The sequence below is a fragment of the Coffea eugenioides genome, chromosome 9, assembly GCF_003713205.1.
Source record: "Coffea eugenioides isolate CCC68of chromosome 9, Ceug_1.0, whole genome shotgun sequence".
Lineage (NCBI taxonomy): Eukaryota > Viridiplantae > Streptophyta > Magnoliopsida > Gentianales > Rubiaceae > Coffea > Coffea eugenioides.
This window is the reverse complement of record NC_040043.1, coordinates 2,468,150-2,483,983: the sequence shown is the minus strand read 5'-3', so window position 1 is coordinate 2,483,983 and position 15,834 is coordinate 2,468,150. Positions and strand designations below refer to the sequence as shown.

General features: G+C 37.3%; 3 protein-coding genes across 7 annotated transcripts; 1 reads left to right on the top strand and 2 right to left on the bottom strand.

Moving 5' to 3' along the window:
* Positions 1-827: 827 nt before the first annotated feature.
* Positions 828-4,464, top strand: LOC113783712 (acyl carrier protein 3, mitochondrial). Of its 4 annotated transcripts, none has more exons than XM_027329921.1 (3): positions 828-961; positions 2,962-3,195; positions 4,115-4,464. In XM_027329921.1, exons 2-3 carry the CDS (start codon positions 2,971-2,973, stop codon positions 4,304-4,306), a joined length of 417 nt encoding a protein of 138 aa, XP_027185722.1. In that variant the 5' UTR covers positions 828-961; positions 2,962-2,970; the 3' UTR covers positions 4,307-4,464. The 4 variants fall into 4 exon arrangements, with proteins under 4 accessions (XP_027185722.1, XP_027185724.1, XP_027185721.1 ...); XM_027329923.1 differs by having other exon boundaries at positions 829-961; positions 2,978-3,195; XM_027329920.1 differs by lacking the exon at positions 828-961 and adding an exon at positions 1,022-2,859 and having other exon boundaries at positions 2,978-3,195.
* Positions 4,465-4,530: 66 nt separating this feature from the next.
* Positions 4,531-6,981, bottom strand: LOC113783711. Its single transcript, XM_027329919.1, has 2 exons — positions 6,631-6,981; positions 4,531-5,148 (listed from the first exon to the last, which is right to left on the bottom strand). The coding sequence occupies exons 1-2, from the start codon at positions 6,926-6,928 to the stop codon at positions 4,793-4,795; spliced, it is 654 nt and encodes a 217-aa protein (XP_027185720.1). The 5' UTR covers positions 6,929-6,981; the 3' UTR covers positions 4,531-4,792.
* Positions 6,982-9,516: 2,535 nt separating this feature from the next.
* LOC113781945 (nudix hydrolase 2) lies at positions 9,517-14,177 on the bottom strand. Of its 2 annotated transcripts, none has more exons than XM_027327823.1 (9): positions 13,756-14,177; positions 13,384-13,643; positions 12,637-12,702; positions 12,370-12,507; positions 11,033-11,110; positions 10,812-10,862; positions 10,669-10,703; positions 10,192-10,300; positions 9,517-9,891 (listed from the first exon to the last, which is right to left on the bottom strand). In XM_027327823.1, the coding sequence occupies exons 1-9, from the start codon at positions 13,976-13,978 to the stop codon at positions 9,700-9,702; spliced, it is 1,152 nt and encodes a 383-aa protein (XP_027183624.1). In that variant the 5' UTR covers positions 13,979-14,177; the 3' UTR covers positions 9,517-9,699. The 2 variants fall into 2 exon arrangements, with proteins under 2 accessions (XP_027183624.1, XP_027183625.1); XM_027327824.1 differs by having other exon boundaries at positions 9,801-9,891; positions 10,192-10,296.
* Between the last annotated feature and the right edge of the window lie 1,657 nt (positions 14,178-15,834).

Genomic DNA, 15,834 nt, shown 5'->3' with positions numbered 1-15,834 from the left:
AAAAAAAAAAAAAAAGTGGGAAGGAAGAGGGGGCCGGGGGGTAGGGAATGAACGAGAATGTGATGCTGATTGCTGGCTGGGAGGAGAGGGTGGTAGTCATTTCTTGGCTCCCAGATGATGCTTTCAAGTTCGAGTGTTGGGTTTTAAGTCTTTTTCTTCAAGAAAATAGTGGAAATGGTTGCGGAGAGGAAGAGAATTTGGTGAAGTCATTTTCTTGGACCTCAATGAATACGATGCCCAATTATGCACAGGGTCCCAGTACAAAAGCGCACAAGTTTCTCCCGCATAATTCAATAATAATGTACGCTATATACTACTACATACATATATATATATATATTCTATATCCCGAAAAGGGGCAAAAAAAAAAAAAAGGGTAGTTCCTTAGCTCCATTGGATCTCTGGTTCCATTGATTTGGCCTTTTATCGATGTAAGTTAACTCAATTAATAATATCTTATTAATTTTTTTTTAAAAAAAAGAGACATGTATTTAAAAAATTTCTAATATGAGAAGAGTTACGTCAATAATTGACAGATGATGGACGATCTTTAAACTATCAATTTTCTTAGGTATGAATTAAAATTTGGAGTGCTTGTCTTTTTTATTGTTTGTTTTGCTTTTTCTTTTTTCTTTTGATGGGGGAGACAATTGGGGTGAATAAGGAAGCCTTGGATTTCCTTTTTTTTTTTTGTTAATTGGATTTCCTAATTGATTGGGAACATTTGGTGTATATATATATTCCTCAATATTCAAAGAAAACACATCTAGTTATTTTTGAAGTGGAGGGAAAAAATGGAAAAGACTGTTGTAGTAAAACTTGTTAACACGTAAATGGGCCCGAAGCCATTCATTCGGCGAACGTGCAAAATCTTGGCTTCGCGGCATAATAGACTGCGCTGATTTCTCAGAGACAAAACAGCTAACATCTGCTGGGCTACATCCTCAACAGCACACTACAGGTGAATGTTCCTATATACATTTTTTTTTTCCAGATGGTTTCTGTTGCCCTTCCACCATTTTTGATTTCCAGTCTTGCTATTTACGCGTTGCACTGGCACTTCCCTTCTCCTCTTTTTGCTTTCGCCCTCTGAAATTGGCTTCAGAATTGCTGCTCCTTCGTTTTCCTTATCTATTTGATTACTCTCTATAAACAATTGCAAACAATTTGCATTCACTTGTTTGGAAAGGCTTGAAATCTTCTACCACCAGTCTATCAGTATAGTAGGAGTCTAATGTGGACATCATGGTTTTCAAGATTTGAGTTTTCATTTCCCTCTACATGTTCACTTTTCCGTCTTCCTAAATAGGACCCCAGTTGAGACCTTATACTCTTGATGATGTTCGAGGAAATTCCTTATCCAAATTGTTTTAGGATCTGCACGTTGTCTCTGTTTCTTGGTTGTGCTTGTTGGATATCTGTCTATTGGAAATGTTATGGCGCAAATTTCTTGATTTTTTTTATCGTAGCCTTGATGTTTTGAAAGCTATTCGCCTCGGTTGATTTTTGTTCACATGTTTCCTGTGTCACTCAGTAAGAGCAGATTAACATGCGATGATGCAGGGATATTTAATTGTAATTGCAGGCTACTGAAATCCTTTGTCTAAGAAATCCAAAAAGGGTTCTTTTCTGGCATTTGGCTGGGAAAATTATTTGTCTTCTTTCAGTTAGATGCTTGATATTCGCAAACTACTAGTACGAGTAGTTTAGTCTTCAATCATTTTGTGAAAGGGCCAACAGTAGTTTGCATCTTTTTTCTTTTATAAGAAAACCTTGCATCTCATTATACGTTACCTACTCCCTCAACTAAATTAGGTTGTGGGATCTGTGCTGGGCTAACTGAAGAATAGAAAGAAGTGGTCTTGCAGGCTGATGGAGTGCCCTTTGCCTGGTCAAGGGCATGAACAAAAGTATGAAGTCAAATCCTGCACTTTGTGTTCAAAGGAAACTGATAAGGGAAGAGTTGATATACTATTCTTCGAAGAATATAGATTTGTCTTCTCAGAACCATGGGAGAGATACTTTCAGTAATCGCATAATTTTTAAATACTAATATCATGCTGCCATTCATAAGATCTTGTGATGATAAAGTCACAGCACAACCCATCAATTACACCATTTTCCTCTTTGACCCAAGGACATGGCAATTGTTTTTGGAGGTCATTTGTACAAGTACTTGTACTATGAAAAGCATCTAGGTCAGCTGTCCAAATGGAAAACTGCTAAAGAAATGGCTGCTGTTGTACGGTCCCTGCTTACCCAATAACAGCTGAAGCAAATCTTCGTGACTCATGAAAAAATGTTGGATGCTTAGTGGTTTACTTCCTTTGCCTTTTCATGCATGGTCTGAGATTGAGAATTTGGTGATTTAATATTGATATCTACTGTATCCTAAACGGTCTGCTTTGACATCTATGATGATAGGTTGAAAAGTATCTCAACCTACGATCGGTTCTCTCATCTGATTCTGACTTGGTGTGAAGAATGAGGCGCATGTCGGGGAAAAAACAAAAAACCAATTGTGTATGGGAGGAGTGGGGGGATAATAGTCTTGTCATCACTTTGAGATTGCAGCATCCCTTAACTAACAGTTGAAGTGTGTTAAGTGACAGAAAATAAACATTAAGGGTAACTGACATTACTGGTATATTTTATGGGTATATGTGATGAATCCATAAGATTAGTTTTTGTGTGAACTACTTGTGTTACTTATCGTGTTAATGGTAATCCTTTTTGTTATCTTTTTCTTCGGAGAAAGAATCAGTTTTGTTTTAGGGCAAACTTACTATGGGAGAAACACCATCAGACAAAAAAGGGTGCTCTACTTCTACTATAGTAAAGATTATCGTGGAGTCCATGATAATTACTGCTATGCTACTTACTACTATAGTAAGATTTAGGAGTCCATGTGTGTTTGAACTTTGTTAATTGGCTTGATCTGAAGACTATCTGCGTCTGAAGTTTCAGTGAATGCCAGGTTGCTCAAATATGCAGAGCCTGAGAGCTTCCATTTTGAGTTATGTGAGGATCAGAGTTTCTATCAGGGAGCAGTTTTTCGCTCGAGATGTGAATGCACTAAGCAGACTCAGCATGCAACTGCATGCATGCAGCACCTCTTCCAGTTCCAGCAGTGACCAAATAATGGAACGAGTGGTTTCACTGGTTAAGAAGTTTTCCAGTGTTGATGCTACAAAGGTGATTAACTCAATGCTTTCCTAGTTTATTTGTCTAATTTTTATACAAGAGATTATGTGGTAATTAAAGTAATGGTTGTTTCTAATGCTGATATAGTTATTTCCTAACATTAGCATTTTAAGATCTCACAAATGAAATTTTGGTCCCTTGTTTGTCATGGTTTGACTTTTATGCAGTGGAGTTTTAGAGCGAAGCCATGCATGGCATGCACACTGAACAGATTTTGGCCAAGTAATTGAGCTATATTATTCAAGCATAATGACTGATCTGGCTAAAGAAGGTTCTCATACTTTTTTAGATCCTTGTAGGGCATGCAAAATGGAAGAGAAGGGATGATGGTGCGGGTCAATTTATAAGACGTTAGGGTCTGACTAGTCACCACTTGTGGATGGCTAGGGAAAAGAACCATCCCTGTTACGAATTGCCTGGAATACTGGGGTTCCTTACCAATTGAATCAGTATTGGAATTTAATTTGAACAGTTTGCAATGACGGAATTGTCTAACTAGATAAGATTTCACTGCCTGCTGAGACATCTGTCTCTAAGATGAAATGCTACCGATCTGCTCTTAGCTCTATTTGTTGTTTGCTTTTTCAAATCCATTAGCTGTATATGATTATTTAGGCAAAATATCGCTTGTTTGGGCCATAGGTGTCAAGTTTAGATCAAAATTAATTAAGCTTTGGGATTTCTGGAAGAGACACTCTTAGTGTTAGATTCGGTATGCAGTTGCGCACATAGTGAAAGCCACCTGCAGGGGGTTAAATTATTTGGAAAACCTACAGTGTAACTTCTTTTTTTCCTTGCCTTCTGTCAGTAATCTTAAGCATTCCTATTTCAAATACAGCACCGCTGTTGAATTAGTGAAATGGTTAGTTGCAAGGATTTTAAACTGATGTGTTCTTCCATTAATTGTTAGGTTACTGAAACTGCTGACTTCCAGAAGGACTTGAGCCTTGACAGTCTTGACAGAGTAGAACTTGTCATGGCTTTTGAGCAAGAATTTTCTGTCGAGATACCAGATGAAGAAGTAGACAAACTTAAATGTTGTGCAGACGTAGCTAAATATATAACATCAGGAGCAGGTCATCAAAACGCAGAAGGCTCCTGATTTTGTGGGATGTAGCAATGCTTTTTCATTTTTGGCATAGACATATTAGTGATGGAGCCTTTTAAACGCTGTTTATTTGGAATTCAAAATGGATTATTTTCAATTTCTGCCGTCCACCCTTCCAATTTTATATAAAGAGAACCCGTTGCTTTCGTTTATGTTGCGTCTTTTCTGATTTGTATGTGGAATATCACAGCATACTTTTTATTCGAGTTCAATTTGGACAGATTTAATTGTTTGAGTAATAAAGGGTGATAGATATATAGTCGCCAAGCAGAGATTTCCGTGGCACTTAAACTGTACAATATTCTGATTTACACCTCTCTCTCTCTCTCTCTCTCACACACACACACACACTCACAGTTGTAAAGCCTGTGCCTGATGTGGCGCCTGCGAACAACTTCTTTACATGGTTACAAGGGAAAATATTGAAAACCGCAACTTTGTTGTGACTGAAGAAGCGCCATCAAGATAAGCTGAGGTCTATTAGTTTCCTTTCTCCTGGTAGTAGACATGTATCATGTCTTTGCTGTTCCTTGAAACATTTCTGCATGACTTTGAATGTTTAGTTGTCAAATGTATTGTTTTCACTGTGTAAGCACGGGAACCATCCTCAATGGACAGCAGTCTTATAGCCTTGTGTTTTCCTGTGAAAGCCGGACGGCAGTCGGAGTTCTTTGATAGATGGAGGACTCTAACGAGACATACTTTTTCTAGATTTGGAATTGCATGGAGATGGGAAGGGAGATCGATGAGGAAGTCTCCATATTCATCTGTGGTAGCTCGTGCGCAAGATTTTCTTGACTTCCAGCTAGTACCGCAGAAAACTGCCACGGACGCACCTGCAGCACGGCAAAGACTATATGAATCCATTCAGATCTATCCAAAACAGAAGACTGGCTTCTTAGCTTCACGCTGAGAAGGCTACAGTCCAGAAATTAAAGCTTTGAAGATGATTCCTCTAATCTTGTTAGGGCTCCATGCATGAAGATCAAGTAGCGTTACTGTCTCTGTCAGTCAGGACCCTTTACATCCCTAACCCTATCTAGTGGTGGTCTCGAAGAAGAAGACTAGCATCGGATTGATGGAGGAGCACCTAAAGAAGTTAACTAATGGCAAGCTTGGGCTGAGTTTCCATGAGATCTACAGGAGAGGTAGAGCACACTATATATTCAACCGTCAAACGAGAAATCTACTGAAATCCAACAACAATTGCTCCTAAATTTCCTTTAGCACCCAGACAAAAGTGATCCACAAAGATTGGGGCTTCACGAGAGATCATGTATTTTACCATTTCTGAAAATATGAATCTAGTTAATACGTCATTTCTAAAGAGAAAAAAAGCGTTTCAATCAGGGTTTGTCAGTTTTTTTTTTCCCTTTTTGTTGTTGTTGTTGTTTGTGGTTGGGAGAGGAGGCCAGTAGTTGAGTTATTGAATCTTGACAACGGGGATCTAAACACTTGATCCACCACTCTATCATATTCATAAGCATAATCATGTTCTACTTTGATACCATATGCATATATGACACTGAGATTCTCACACGTATTATGGACCCCCTAAAGAAAGAAAAATGTATATTAAGGAGGATTCACTTATTTTCTTTTCTGATCTGGCTCCAAAACAGATACTAATAGTACATATTGAGTTTATTGACCGAGATTAAATAAAACAATATTAAAGGGGATTAATTAGTAACTTGAGAAGCTTATTGCTACTGCAAAATAGGACTCACAAGGACACAAATGGTGCTATTAATTACATGCATCCATTAACCATTACTAGTATTAATTAAGGCAAGTTATTGATTGTTCACCGTATTTATAAACACAAGTATTAGTATTAAATTTGCCAATCCTAACGAGCCAAAGCTTAACCGACGCTTGACAATTAATAGATAGATGTCTGAAAAATAAAATAAACATTAAAAAGAAAAAGAAAATCGTTGCTCATGCGAACTTGAATGAAACAACAATATGCGAATGTACAACGAATCAAGGCCGGGCAGGCAAAGGCGTCGTCTTGGCGGACAATATGAATGTGAAGCTATGCAACAAAACCAGTCTGCCGTCAGCATGCATATCAATGCTGGTTAATGTATTATTATTTTACAGAAAACCATATCTACGTTTCAATAATGTAATTATTCCACTAATTTTATCTGATCATGTTAAAGGGGAAAAAGATGCATGTACACATGTATTGTGGTGCATGATTCAATTCGGTTGTATGATAATCCAGAAAGAACCCAGGAGATTTCATTTTATAAAAACGTAAGTTCTTGTTTATGGAGATTCAAATAACTCGTTTTTTGGTACAAAACCTGAGACGGGAGCTGGTGCGGGAAGTGGTTGGTCTAACTGGTTAGCCTGATGATGATGATCATGGATATCCGCACAGGCATGACAGAGTAGCTTGCCGCTGATGGTAACCGTGGACAGCTTCTCTTCTCCGTAACCAGCCATATGCACCAACTCGTCTCTGCTGGACAGCTCCGCGATGGGATTATCTATTGTCATGTCCTCCGATCCGCCGGCCATCACCGGAATTTCAAGAAAGGGGAGGAAAACCAAGAAAGCCATGATCATGATCGTGTCACTGCCGCGAAAATGGCTCGTCATCTTCTTTGTATTGCTCCTAAACTTTGTATCAACGCAAAGATGGACTGAAGAGACAATGAAAAGCTACCCTCCCATCCCCTCTTGGGCTTATTTATAGAGAGCCGTTGCATGGTTCACAAGCCCTTTTCATTTGCTTATTTACTATTTTCACCCTAGTCAACTGTCCTTTATATTTCATTTCACAGTATAACTATAAGAGGAGCTTGGATCTTTTACATATACTATATATGTGCTTTAAAGAATTGTTATTGCTAAGTATCACTTTTTTGGGAGAAGAGTACTCAATAGTTTGTGTATTTATTACGTACACCTGCAAGCAAATTCAGCGTCCGTTACATGACATCTTCTAGAGCTAACATGTTCAACTAGCTAGTCTCTGTTAACTAGACCAAAAACTTTGAGTTGCTGCTATTTTAAGTAACATAATTACAGGGGGGGAAATCTGATAGATCGATCAAGAATTTTAGTAAATTTCTTGTGAAAATAATGAAAGAATAGATGGTGTATTTCACTGCTGGATCAATCTTTCATTATTATTTTGATAAGAATTTTAACAATTTGTTTGAAAGTTTGATTCCCCTGTGACCACCAAGTAAATCACGCAACAAACATAACTCCACAAATCGAGTACATTTTTTCTTATTATATGCGTGTTGCTTTGGCATAGAGGGTAAAAGTTTCCATTTATTGCTAGCTAGTGTAAATTAAAGTAGAAGAAAAGGAAACAAAAAACCTTTAGAATTAGCTGCTTGCTTGCTAAGAGGATTCAACGATTACTTAAATTTATAAAGGGAAAAGGACTATTGTTCAGGAATACGAATAAGTACCATATAAAGGGCAAGCTAATCTTAAATTAAATCGCGTCGAAGTGGTGGAAGGAAGGCGTTTTCTAAACTACTAACAAGGAATTTAGATTGCTAATTAAATTAGCAATGTGGATGGAAGGGTAGATTGGTGACATAGAAGGTGTAGTAGGTGAAGTTTTGGGGTACTACACAAGGTGTGGGGTGGGGGGAAGCTGGAGTTGTAGAGAAATGAAGAGGGTATGGTGGGAAATGAAGAAGAAGATGGGAGTTGGAAATGGAAGGTTAACCGTAAGGTTGGTAGCCTAATCTTATCGACTTGCGTATTGTTTTATCGGCAAGAAAAGCCCACGTTTACGCACGAAGTCTAAAGGCCAAAAACGAAAAGGGCTTCCAATTCCAATGGCGTTGGCTGACAATCGTCCATGTCGACTCTGAGTGAATTCGTCAAGCCTGCCCCCAACTATCCCATATCACCCCATCCACAATTAATTTGTTCTTTCAATTCTTACTTACTTTACTAATTACTTGTTCTGTACACGTTCCCTTCCCAGGTTGATCAACTTACAGATGTGTATTGTAGAACAAGTAATATGATTAAAAGGAAAGAAAAAAAAAGTTCATCAACTTTTACTCACTACAACCAAAAAGAAAAAAAAAAGAGAAAAAGAGTCTGGCAAAGAATCAAAATCCATGTCAAAAGTCTTAACTTTCTCGCCAATTAATTTCAGCGAAGAAAGAAAATGCTTCCTTGCACAGCACATCGGATTTGGGTGGAGTTGGACCAACTAAGTCAGCATCTTATTCTAAAGACTGCTCAAAAAGCTTCAGGTACTCAGCCTTCGTAGGTTTGGAGATTTTCCACCAAGGAGTCAACTATCGAGCTTAATTTAAGCTCTTAAAACGTAACATGATGGACAGATATATATATATATATATATATAGAACAAGGTCAGAAAGATAAGAAGGAAAGAGCTTAAACATTATATATATTTGAAATAGATAATTGGTTGGTTATGTATTGTAAACCTCCTCTCCTGCCCTGTGTGACTACCAAAAGTGAGCATTGTACATCGAATATGAATGGCCTGTCTACTTCGTTGGGAAATATGAGTGCCTTTGTTCAGGATATCCTTCTTAACGCCAATTAAGACTTAAGAGAGGGGGGAAAAAGAGATGTGCATGATTCTTTGAAAAAAAAAAAACAGAGACGTGGTGCATGCTTAGATTTTAGGGCAACTACTACTACTATATATCATGGTATTGCTAATCTCTTATATTATAGGAAACTTCCAGAGTAAATATCGGAACCAAAAAATCCTACTTTAAAAACATTGGGCTTGTACGATAGATACAGACCAAAAATAATGACCTACTTTTTTTAATTTTAAGAATTCTAAAAACATTCACTAGTTTATGCGATAAATGGGAACTACCTTCCTAATTTTAAGAATTTCAATGTTTGTATTTATGGCTTGCTTAGATATGTCATGATATTTAGTCACATTTTTTTTTTTTTTTTTTGGAGATAAACTCCATTGAAATTATGTTCTGATAACATCAAGCTATTATGGCGGTGGCCTAAATGAGTATGGAAGAATCAGGAGAGGAGTTACTTCATTTCTGTGTTGTTTCTCCCCTTTCTGGCTTAAGCCCATACACCTTATGCAGGGATGAATTGAAAAAAAAAAAAAAATTTTTACTCAGCCAACTAAAGCAAAATTACCAAAACGAAAAACAGGAAGGTACAAGAACATGTAACGTAAATCTGCGCACAGAGGACCATGTAGAACTGAAAGAAAGTTGAGGCCATTTGTTCTTCATTTTTCCACTCTCCAATGGAACAAATTGTTCTAGAACAGGACCCAACCTTCCCCAAGAAAGAAATAGAATCAATGACAGCCATCGTGGCATCGTACGAAGCCTAAAAATGAAAATTTTGAACCATGTACTTGGAATCATCATAACTCATTCATAATTAAGGCCCTGCTTGTTTAAGTACAGATGCGTCTTCTTCGCAGAGAGAGATGTCTCCGCAGGCACCGGGGTAAATCCAGCATATTGCCCACCCTTCTTTGCTAAACATACATCTGAAATGTCCTTGAAAAGCTGGTGCTTCTGCACAAATGGCTGAGCTGCGTATTCTTGAAACGGCATCCACTGTTGACCAAAGCAATCCAGCACAACAATTAATTATCATTTTATCGGTGCTGAGATAACTCGGGAGAATATGAGAAGTTCGAGGTCTTTCACTCAGACACGTGCAAATTAACAATTGCCTACAAAGAACTGGGAAGTTTGAGGAACGTAAATTGTCATTTCGTATTAACTATCAGGATATTCCCACAAGAACCTCACTCAACCAGATCCGCAATGTTGTCAGCTTTCTTTGATTCTCCTTTAACATCCGAAACTAGCAAGGATAACTACACTATTTATCAATAACTTCATCTAGCATACCTGGGCTGCCTCTATCTCTCTTTCCTGCAGTTGAATCTCAAAGGAAAGGGGCTGCAGCATGCACACAAAGAACAAGTCTGACTTGTCAAAGAATGACTTGTGGCTCTGTCTGAAAATTAAGTGGACACAAAATCCCAAGTTAAGTGGTTAGCTATGGTGTATGAGCATGGTTGCAGAGCTGAACAATGAATTCTATTTATTAAACATGGCACAGCAGCAACATGTCAAGTGCAAACCCAAAATATGTATAATTTGGCCCAAGCATGCAAACTACATTCATTAAAATATCACTGGTGCTTCCATCAGTTTATAGTGGCTTTAATATAAACCTTCATCTTATCCAAAACAAAATTAACAATGTACCTGAGACGAGTTCAGTAGTCATGGCAAAAGAGATAAGATTCAAGCTAGAGTAGATGTAACGACCGGATTCACAATGCATAAATGGAGATAAAAGGACTCTGCAAATACATATACCTAAACGCCAGTATCTCCACAAACTTTGCATCGACCTAAAGCAGGACAAAAAAATAGTACAAAAATAATATCAATATCAAATCAAATGCACAATGAAAAGGTTGGCATTACTTAATCAAATAAAGTCAGCAATAATCACTTACACCTGTCTCTTCTTTAACTTCTCTAACTGCCGCAGCACATATATCTTCCCCCTGAGTAAATAAGAAGATTTAATGAGCGTGGAAAATGCCAAAAGTAAACCTTTCATTGTTGGTATTAAATTTTTGATGAGTTCAATTTTCATGATTATGATCATTGCTAGTATTATCAATATCTCTCTACGTTGCACAATTACAACATCAAACTTACCAGCTCCACATACCTCATCTACAACTCCTGTAGGGAATTTCCAGATGCCTGTTCCACGAAATCTTCCACTCTTCTCTTGGACAACCAACACCTAAACAAGAATTTGCAAACTGAATATTGCAATCAAATATGCACAAGGTCCGGAAAACTAAATTCCAAAGTTATCCTACAAAACATGCTGATTATTTCACTTAGAGAAGTCACCAACATTATCAGTAAATGATATGCAAGGCACTCTCCCAATTCTCAGCCCTAAACCCCTAAAAAATCAATATTTCTTCAAACCATCACAGAGACAACAAAGAAGAAAAAAGTTGACATAGAGTCCCCAAAGGAAAAAATGAAAATCAGAAAATGACATACAACTTTGGACAGTGACAAGCATGATCATTTTTACCAGAGTGATGCTAGATTCAATTTCCCATATTCCCGCAACACCAAAATCTCAAGACGATGCGCCTTTCATAGCTTAGTTCTTGGAGATTAGCAGTGAGTAACAGAAGCAACCAAGGCAAAAATGCCATCTCTGAGCATTTATTCAGAACTTTATAACATTCTCTATTTTGGAGGAAAGATGCATGTTGCCGAAAAATATTTTAAGATCCATGATTACAGCTTAATTTGGGTTTGTTTCTAGGGTTATTTTCTGCGGCATGAGGGCTGAGGGCTCATGAAACAAAAGCTTCTAAACACAATTCCAGAGCGGAAGCTGGAAGATCACTACAAGAAAATGCCCACCGAGTAAGCTAACAACTAATGAACTGAGTAGCATCTCTTTACCTGCAAAAGCACATCTGCTCATGCATGTGCTTATACAAGTAAACTATACCTGTACGTGACTTGCATGTGTAGATACATTGGCATACATTATGCATTCGGCACAAAATGAAGTTTTATTTTTTATTTTATTTTTTTGTCAAACAAAATGAAGTTTTATTGAAGTAGAGATAATACTTCAATGCTGATTATCCTAAATACCAGCTGTAAATTGTGAAATAAATAAAGAAACTATGCAATGCCTGGACAATACAACTGTAATAGATGCACCTGTGCATGCAATAGAGAATAGATATGAGAAAATGACAGGATAGAAAAAACTTTGAGAGCATGATATTGCGCACTACCAAATAGCATAACTCACATAAGCAAGCAAGCACTCCCTACCACATTAGATAAAATTAATTGGCTTTAGCAGTTGCTGCTATGAATTGACTCCATTATGACTATCAAGTTTTGCTGAACTAGCTTCAAGAGACTGAAAACTATACACAGTAGGGACAAGAATATTAAAAGCTTGCTCAAAATAACTTTGCTAGATTAAGCGAACATGAATAATGTATAAATATGTACCTCATTCTTCTCATTCATGACAAATGCACCGATGCCAACCCGGTGCGAGGCATTTGCTGGGATAGTATTTGTAGCGCTAGGAAGCCAATGGACAAGCATCAAATACTTTGGTTCTGCATGGTGGAAATAAAATCCTGCCTGAAAAGCGATATGGGAATGACAAAATCTCTCCATCATTGAGAAATTTTGGATCTATAACACCATAATGAAGGCTTGCTTGTTCTACTAACCAGATATACAAAACATTGACAATGGCAACAAACTAACCTTGACTGCAGGTTCAACAAGATTAGCAAGCTCAATAGGCAATTTGATCCAAACACCCTTCTTACCCTGCAAAGATGATAACCTGTTAACAATAAATATACAGTACAATGAGAAGTTGTAGAAAAATTACAGAAGTTGCTTAAAAGCAGAGGAATAGCCCCTCGCATAGGTGAAAAGATGAAAAGATTATTTCCGTAGCACCAAAGGGAACACTAGTGGATCAGACCAAGTGGAACAATGGGAAGTTGGGTTACAAGTATTGATATCATCCTTGCAGAAGAAGTACTTGAAGATTATGTGTCTAATCAGAAAAGGCCAGTAATCAAGTACATCAACGAAGAAGATAAGCCTAAACCAACCCCCACGACCAAAGGAGAGTATCACCTATGTAATTGCCTTGTTCTCAATCAGAAAATGTGCTCTGACCCATTTTGAATCCAATCTTGAACCTTTTGCTACATCACAAATTGCCCAGGGAACTTACAAAGACGAAATTACCACGACCAAGAAAATGGTTCAAGAGAAATAAAAAGCAAAAGATTGAAGCTTTGAGATTGTAGTGGCAAGACATATAAGCATGAAGGGTGGTTGGAAAGAAGAAAAAAAAAAAACAGCCAAACATGGCATCTAGAAAGTGATTCTTTAAGTGAAAAAAAAAAAAAGCAGATATCTGATGATTGTAAAGGTTCGTAGCTTCGAGAATAATAGTTCAAAAAAGGACAAAAAATACAATGGATGGGAGTTGACCTGCAATTTCCAGTGGGAAAGGGATGCATGGAGCAAAGAAGTAAAGAGAGAGGGGTCCAAGGGCTGATCGGTGAGTTGGACAATGACACCGTCATGGTCATCGTCTTTCCCAGCTAAAATCCTGTCCAGCTTGTCCGGCGGCAATGACGAGGAAACCTCCAAAGCTGACCTGGTATTCATTGATGATAACGATCTGATTCTGGTGGTGTTGTTCTTCAAGCAGTAGCTTCCTAACCTGGTGGTACCTTGGCTGAATTTCCCTGATATCATACAATGATTAACGGACTTCAAAACTTTGACCCGAAATTATCTCTGTTTTTTTTTTTTAACATATAACAAGGGAGTGATATAGGAGTGCGGGGGTGAGATGACCTAGTGATGTACAAGAAGATAGATCAGTAATCCTAGTCCGAGTCCGAGTCCGAGCCCGAGCGCTACTACTTGTGATTGGGTAACTTAAGAAGGCAAGTTTTTGATGGTTAGAAAATAAACCATAATATTTTGTTCTGGTGGGGTTGTTCTTGACGATGAAGCAGGAGGAGGAGGAGGAGGAAGAGGACGATAGTTTTGGAATTAATAATCTCGCCGCTATCATGTTGAGTAGAGTAGTAAATTAGCTTTTGATTCGATAATATTTTATCATTACGCTATCTTATTTCTTGTAATTTTTTATAATGGTGAAACCGGACGGCCAATGTAAGAGCTAAGAAGTAAGAAGAAGATGAGGAAATAGGAGTTTTTGGAATTGTATGTCTGTTTGGTATCGGCAAGACGACGGCGACGTGGAAGTCTGACCTTTTCCGCAACCCAATTCACGACTACTTCCCCAGTGCTTGCTTTCTACAATTCTACTTTGTAGACTAGAAAAGTAAAATGCAAATGGTACACAAACTTTGACCCTTTAGCAATTCTGGTACCTCAACTTTAGATGAAAGTAAATTTGGCACCAACATTACAATATCTAAGCATATTGGGTTCTCTTGACACGTATTTTCGAATTCGTACCGAAAAAATCATGTGCTACGAAATTGTAAAAAAGGTTTTTACGGTTATACTTCATCTAAGGATTTTCAAATTGTTTCAAGGTATTTATGTGTAACTAAATTTCATAACTTTTTTTGAACAACGTCGTGATTAAATCCATAAAGGCTGGATTGAAATAAGGGTCTCAAAAAAAAAAAATTTTTTTGAGGGTATAGAGAGAAGAGGGGGATTTCTGAGCTTTTATAATTAGCTCAATTTGGTATTTTCTTAGAATAAGTTATTTTATTCTTAAACGAGTGACTTATATTCTATTGGTCCTTAAGTAGGCCACTAGGTATGCAATTTTTTTTAAAAATTTTTAAAAATTGATTATTGGGCACATAATAGCATGTGATTTTTTTCCGTTGAAGCTCGAAAAAATTTGTCAGGTGTACTAAATGTGCTTACTCATTGTAATACTAGGTACTAAATTTGCTTTCATCCAGAATTTAAGTACGAAAATTGCACAAATGTTAAAATTTGAGTACCAAAATAGCATTTTACTCTTCTTTCTACTTCGGTTATTTAATTTTCTTCCCCCCCTGGCCCTTTTCTGGGGTAACTGCTCTGTTCAAATTATTATCAGACAGGTCTCTATGTTTTGAAAAATTACAAACCAACCCACATTGCCCAATCGACTCTGAAGTCTGAAAGGCTTCAACAACAACAACAACAACTACCGCCTGTATGTGTTATAACTGCAGCGACAAAAAAAAGGAAAAACAGCTTAGAGAAGCAAACAAGAAGATGGACCGACCACAATTATAATTCTTCTCCCCAGCCCCCCAAAAAAGGGTACTTACAAAAAATCTCCTTTGAAATTATTTCTGTCACTACATAATTAATAGAGGAAAGAAAGATTTAATATTTTATAAAAAGGTACTAAGTTTTGAAAAATCTTGAGACAGTGAGGAGGTTGTAGTTCACCTAATTAAGATAATAGTACTTATGTGTCTTCGAAGATTATGAAAATGCACCATCACGTGTAAGAGAACAACGGCTGATTGGATCAAAATTTCTATTCAATCAAAGCCAAATATTACTTCAAAACTCCAAAACCAAAATACTTCACAGCCTAGAAAATGTGTCACTAAATGTGAAAAGAAATAATTGAAAAGCCACAAAGACAATGCCACCATTCTCATTGCTAGCTCCATCACCAGCAAACCACCATCATCACTTGACCTATGTTCATTCTTGTAATTCCATTTACTCCAAATTCCCGATGATTTCTCCAATTCCTATCAAATCCAACTCTCAAACAAAAGTTCTCTTTATTTCTCCCTTTTTCAACTTCTCTCGACTTCTTCTTCTCTTCTCAGAATACGTTCCTTTCTGAGAGAAAAACCACTTATAAATTTCATTTTATTATTATTTTTAATAAAGTCTCTCCTAAATGTTCTTAATGAAAGTTCTATGTTTCTTTTA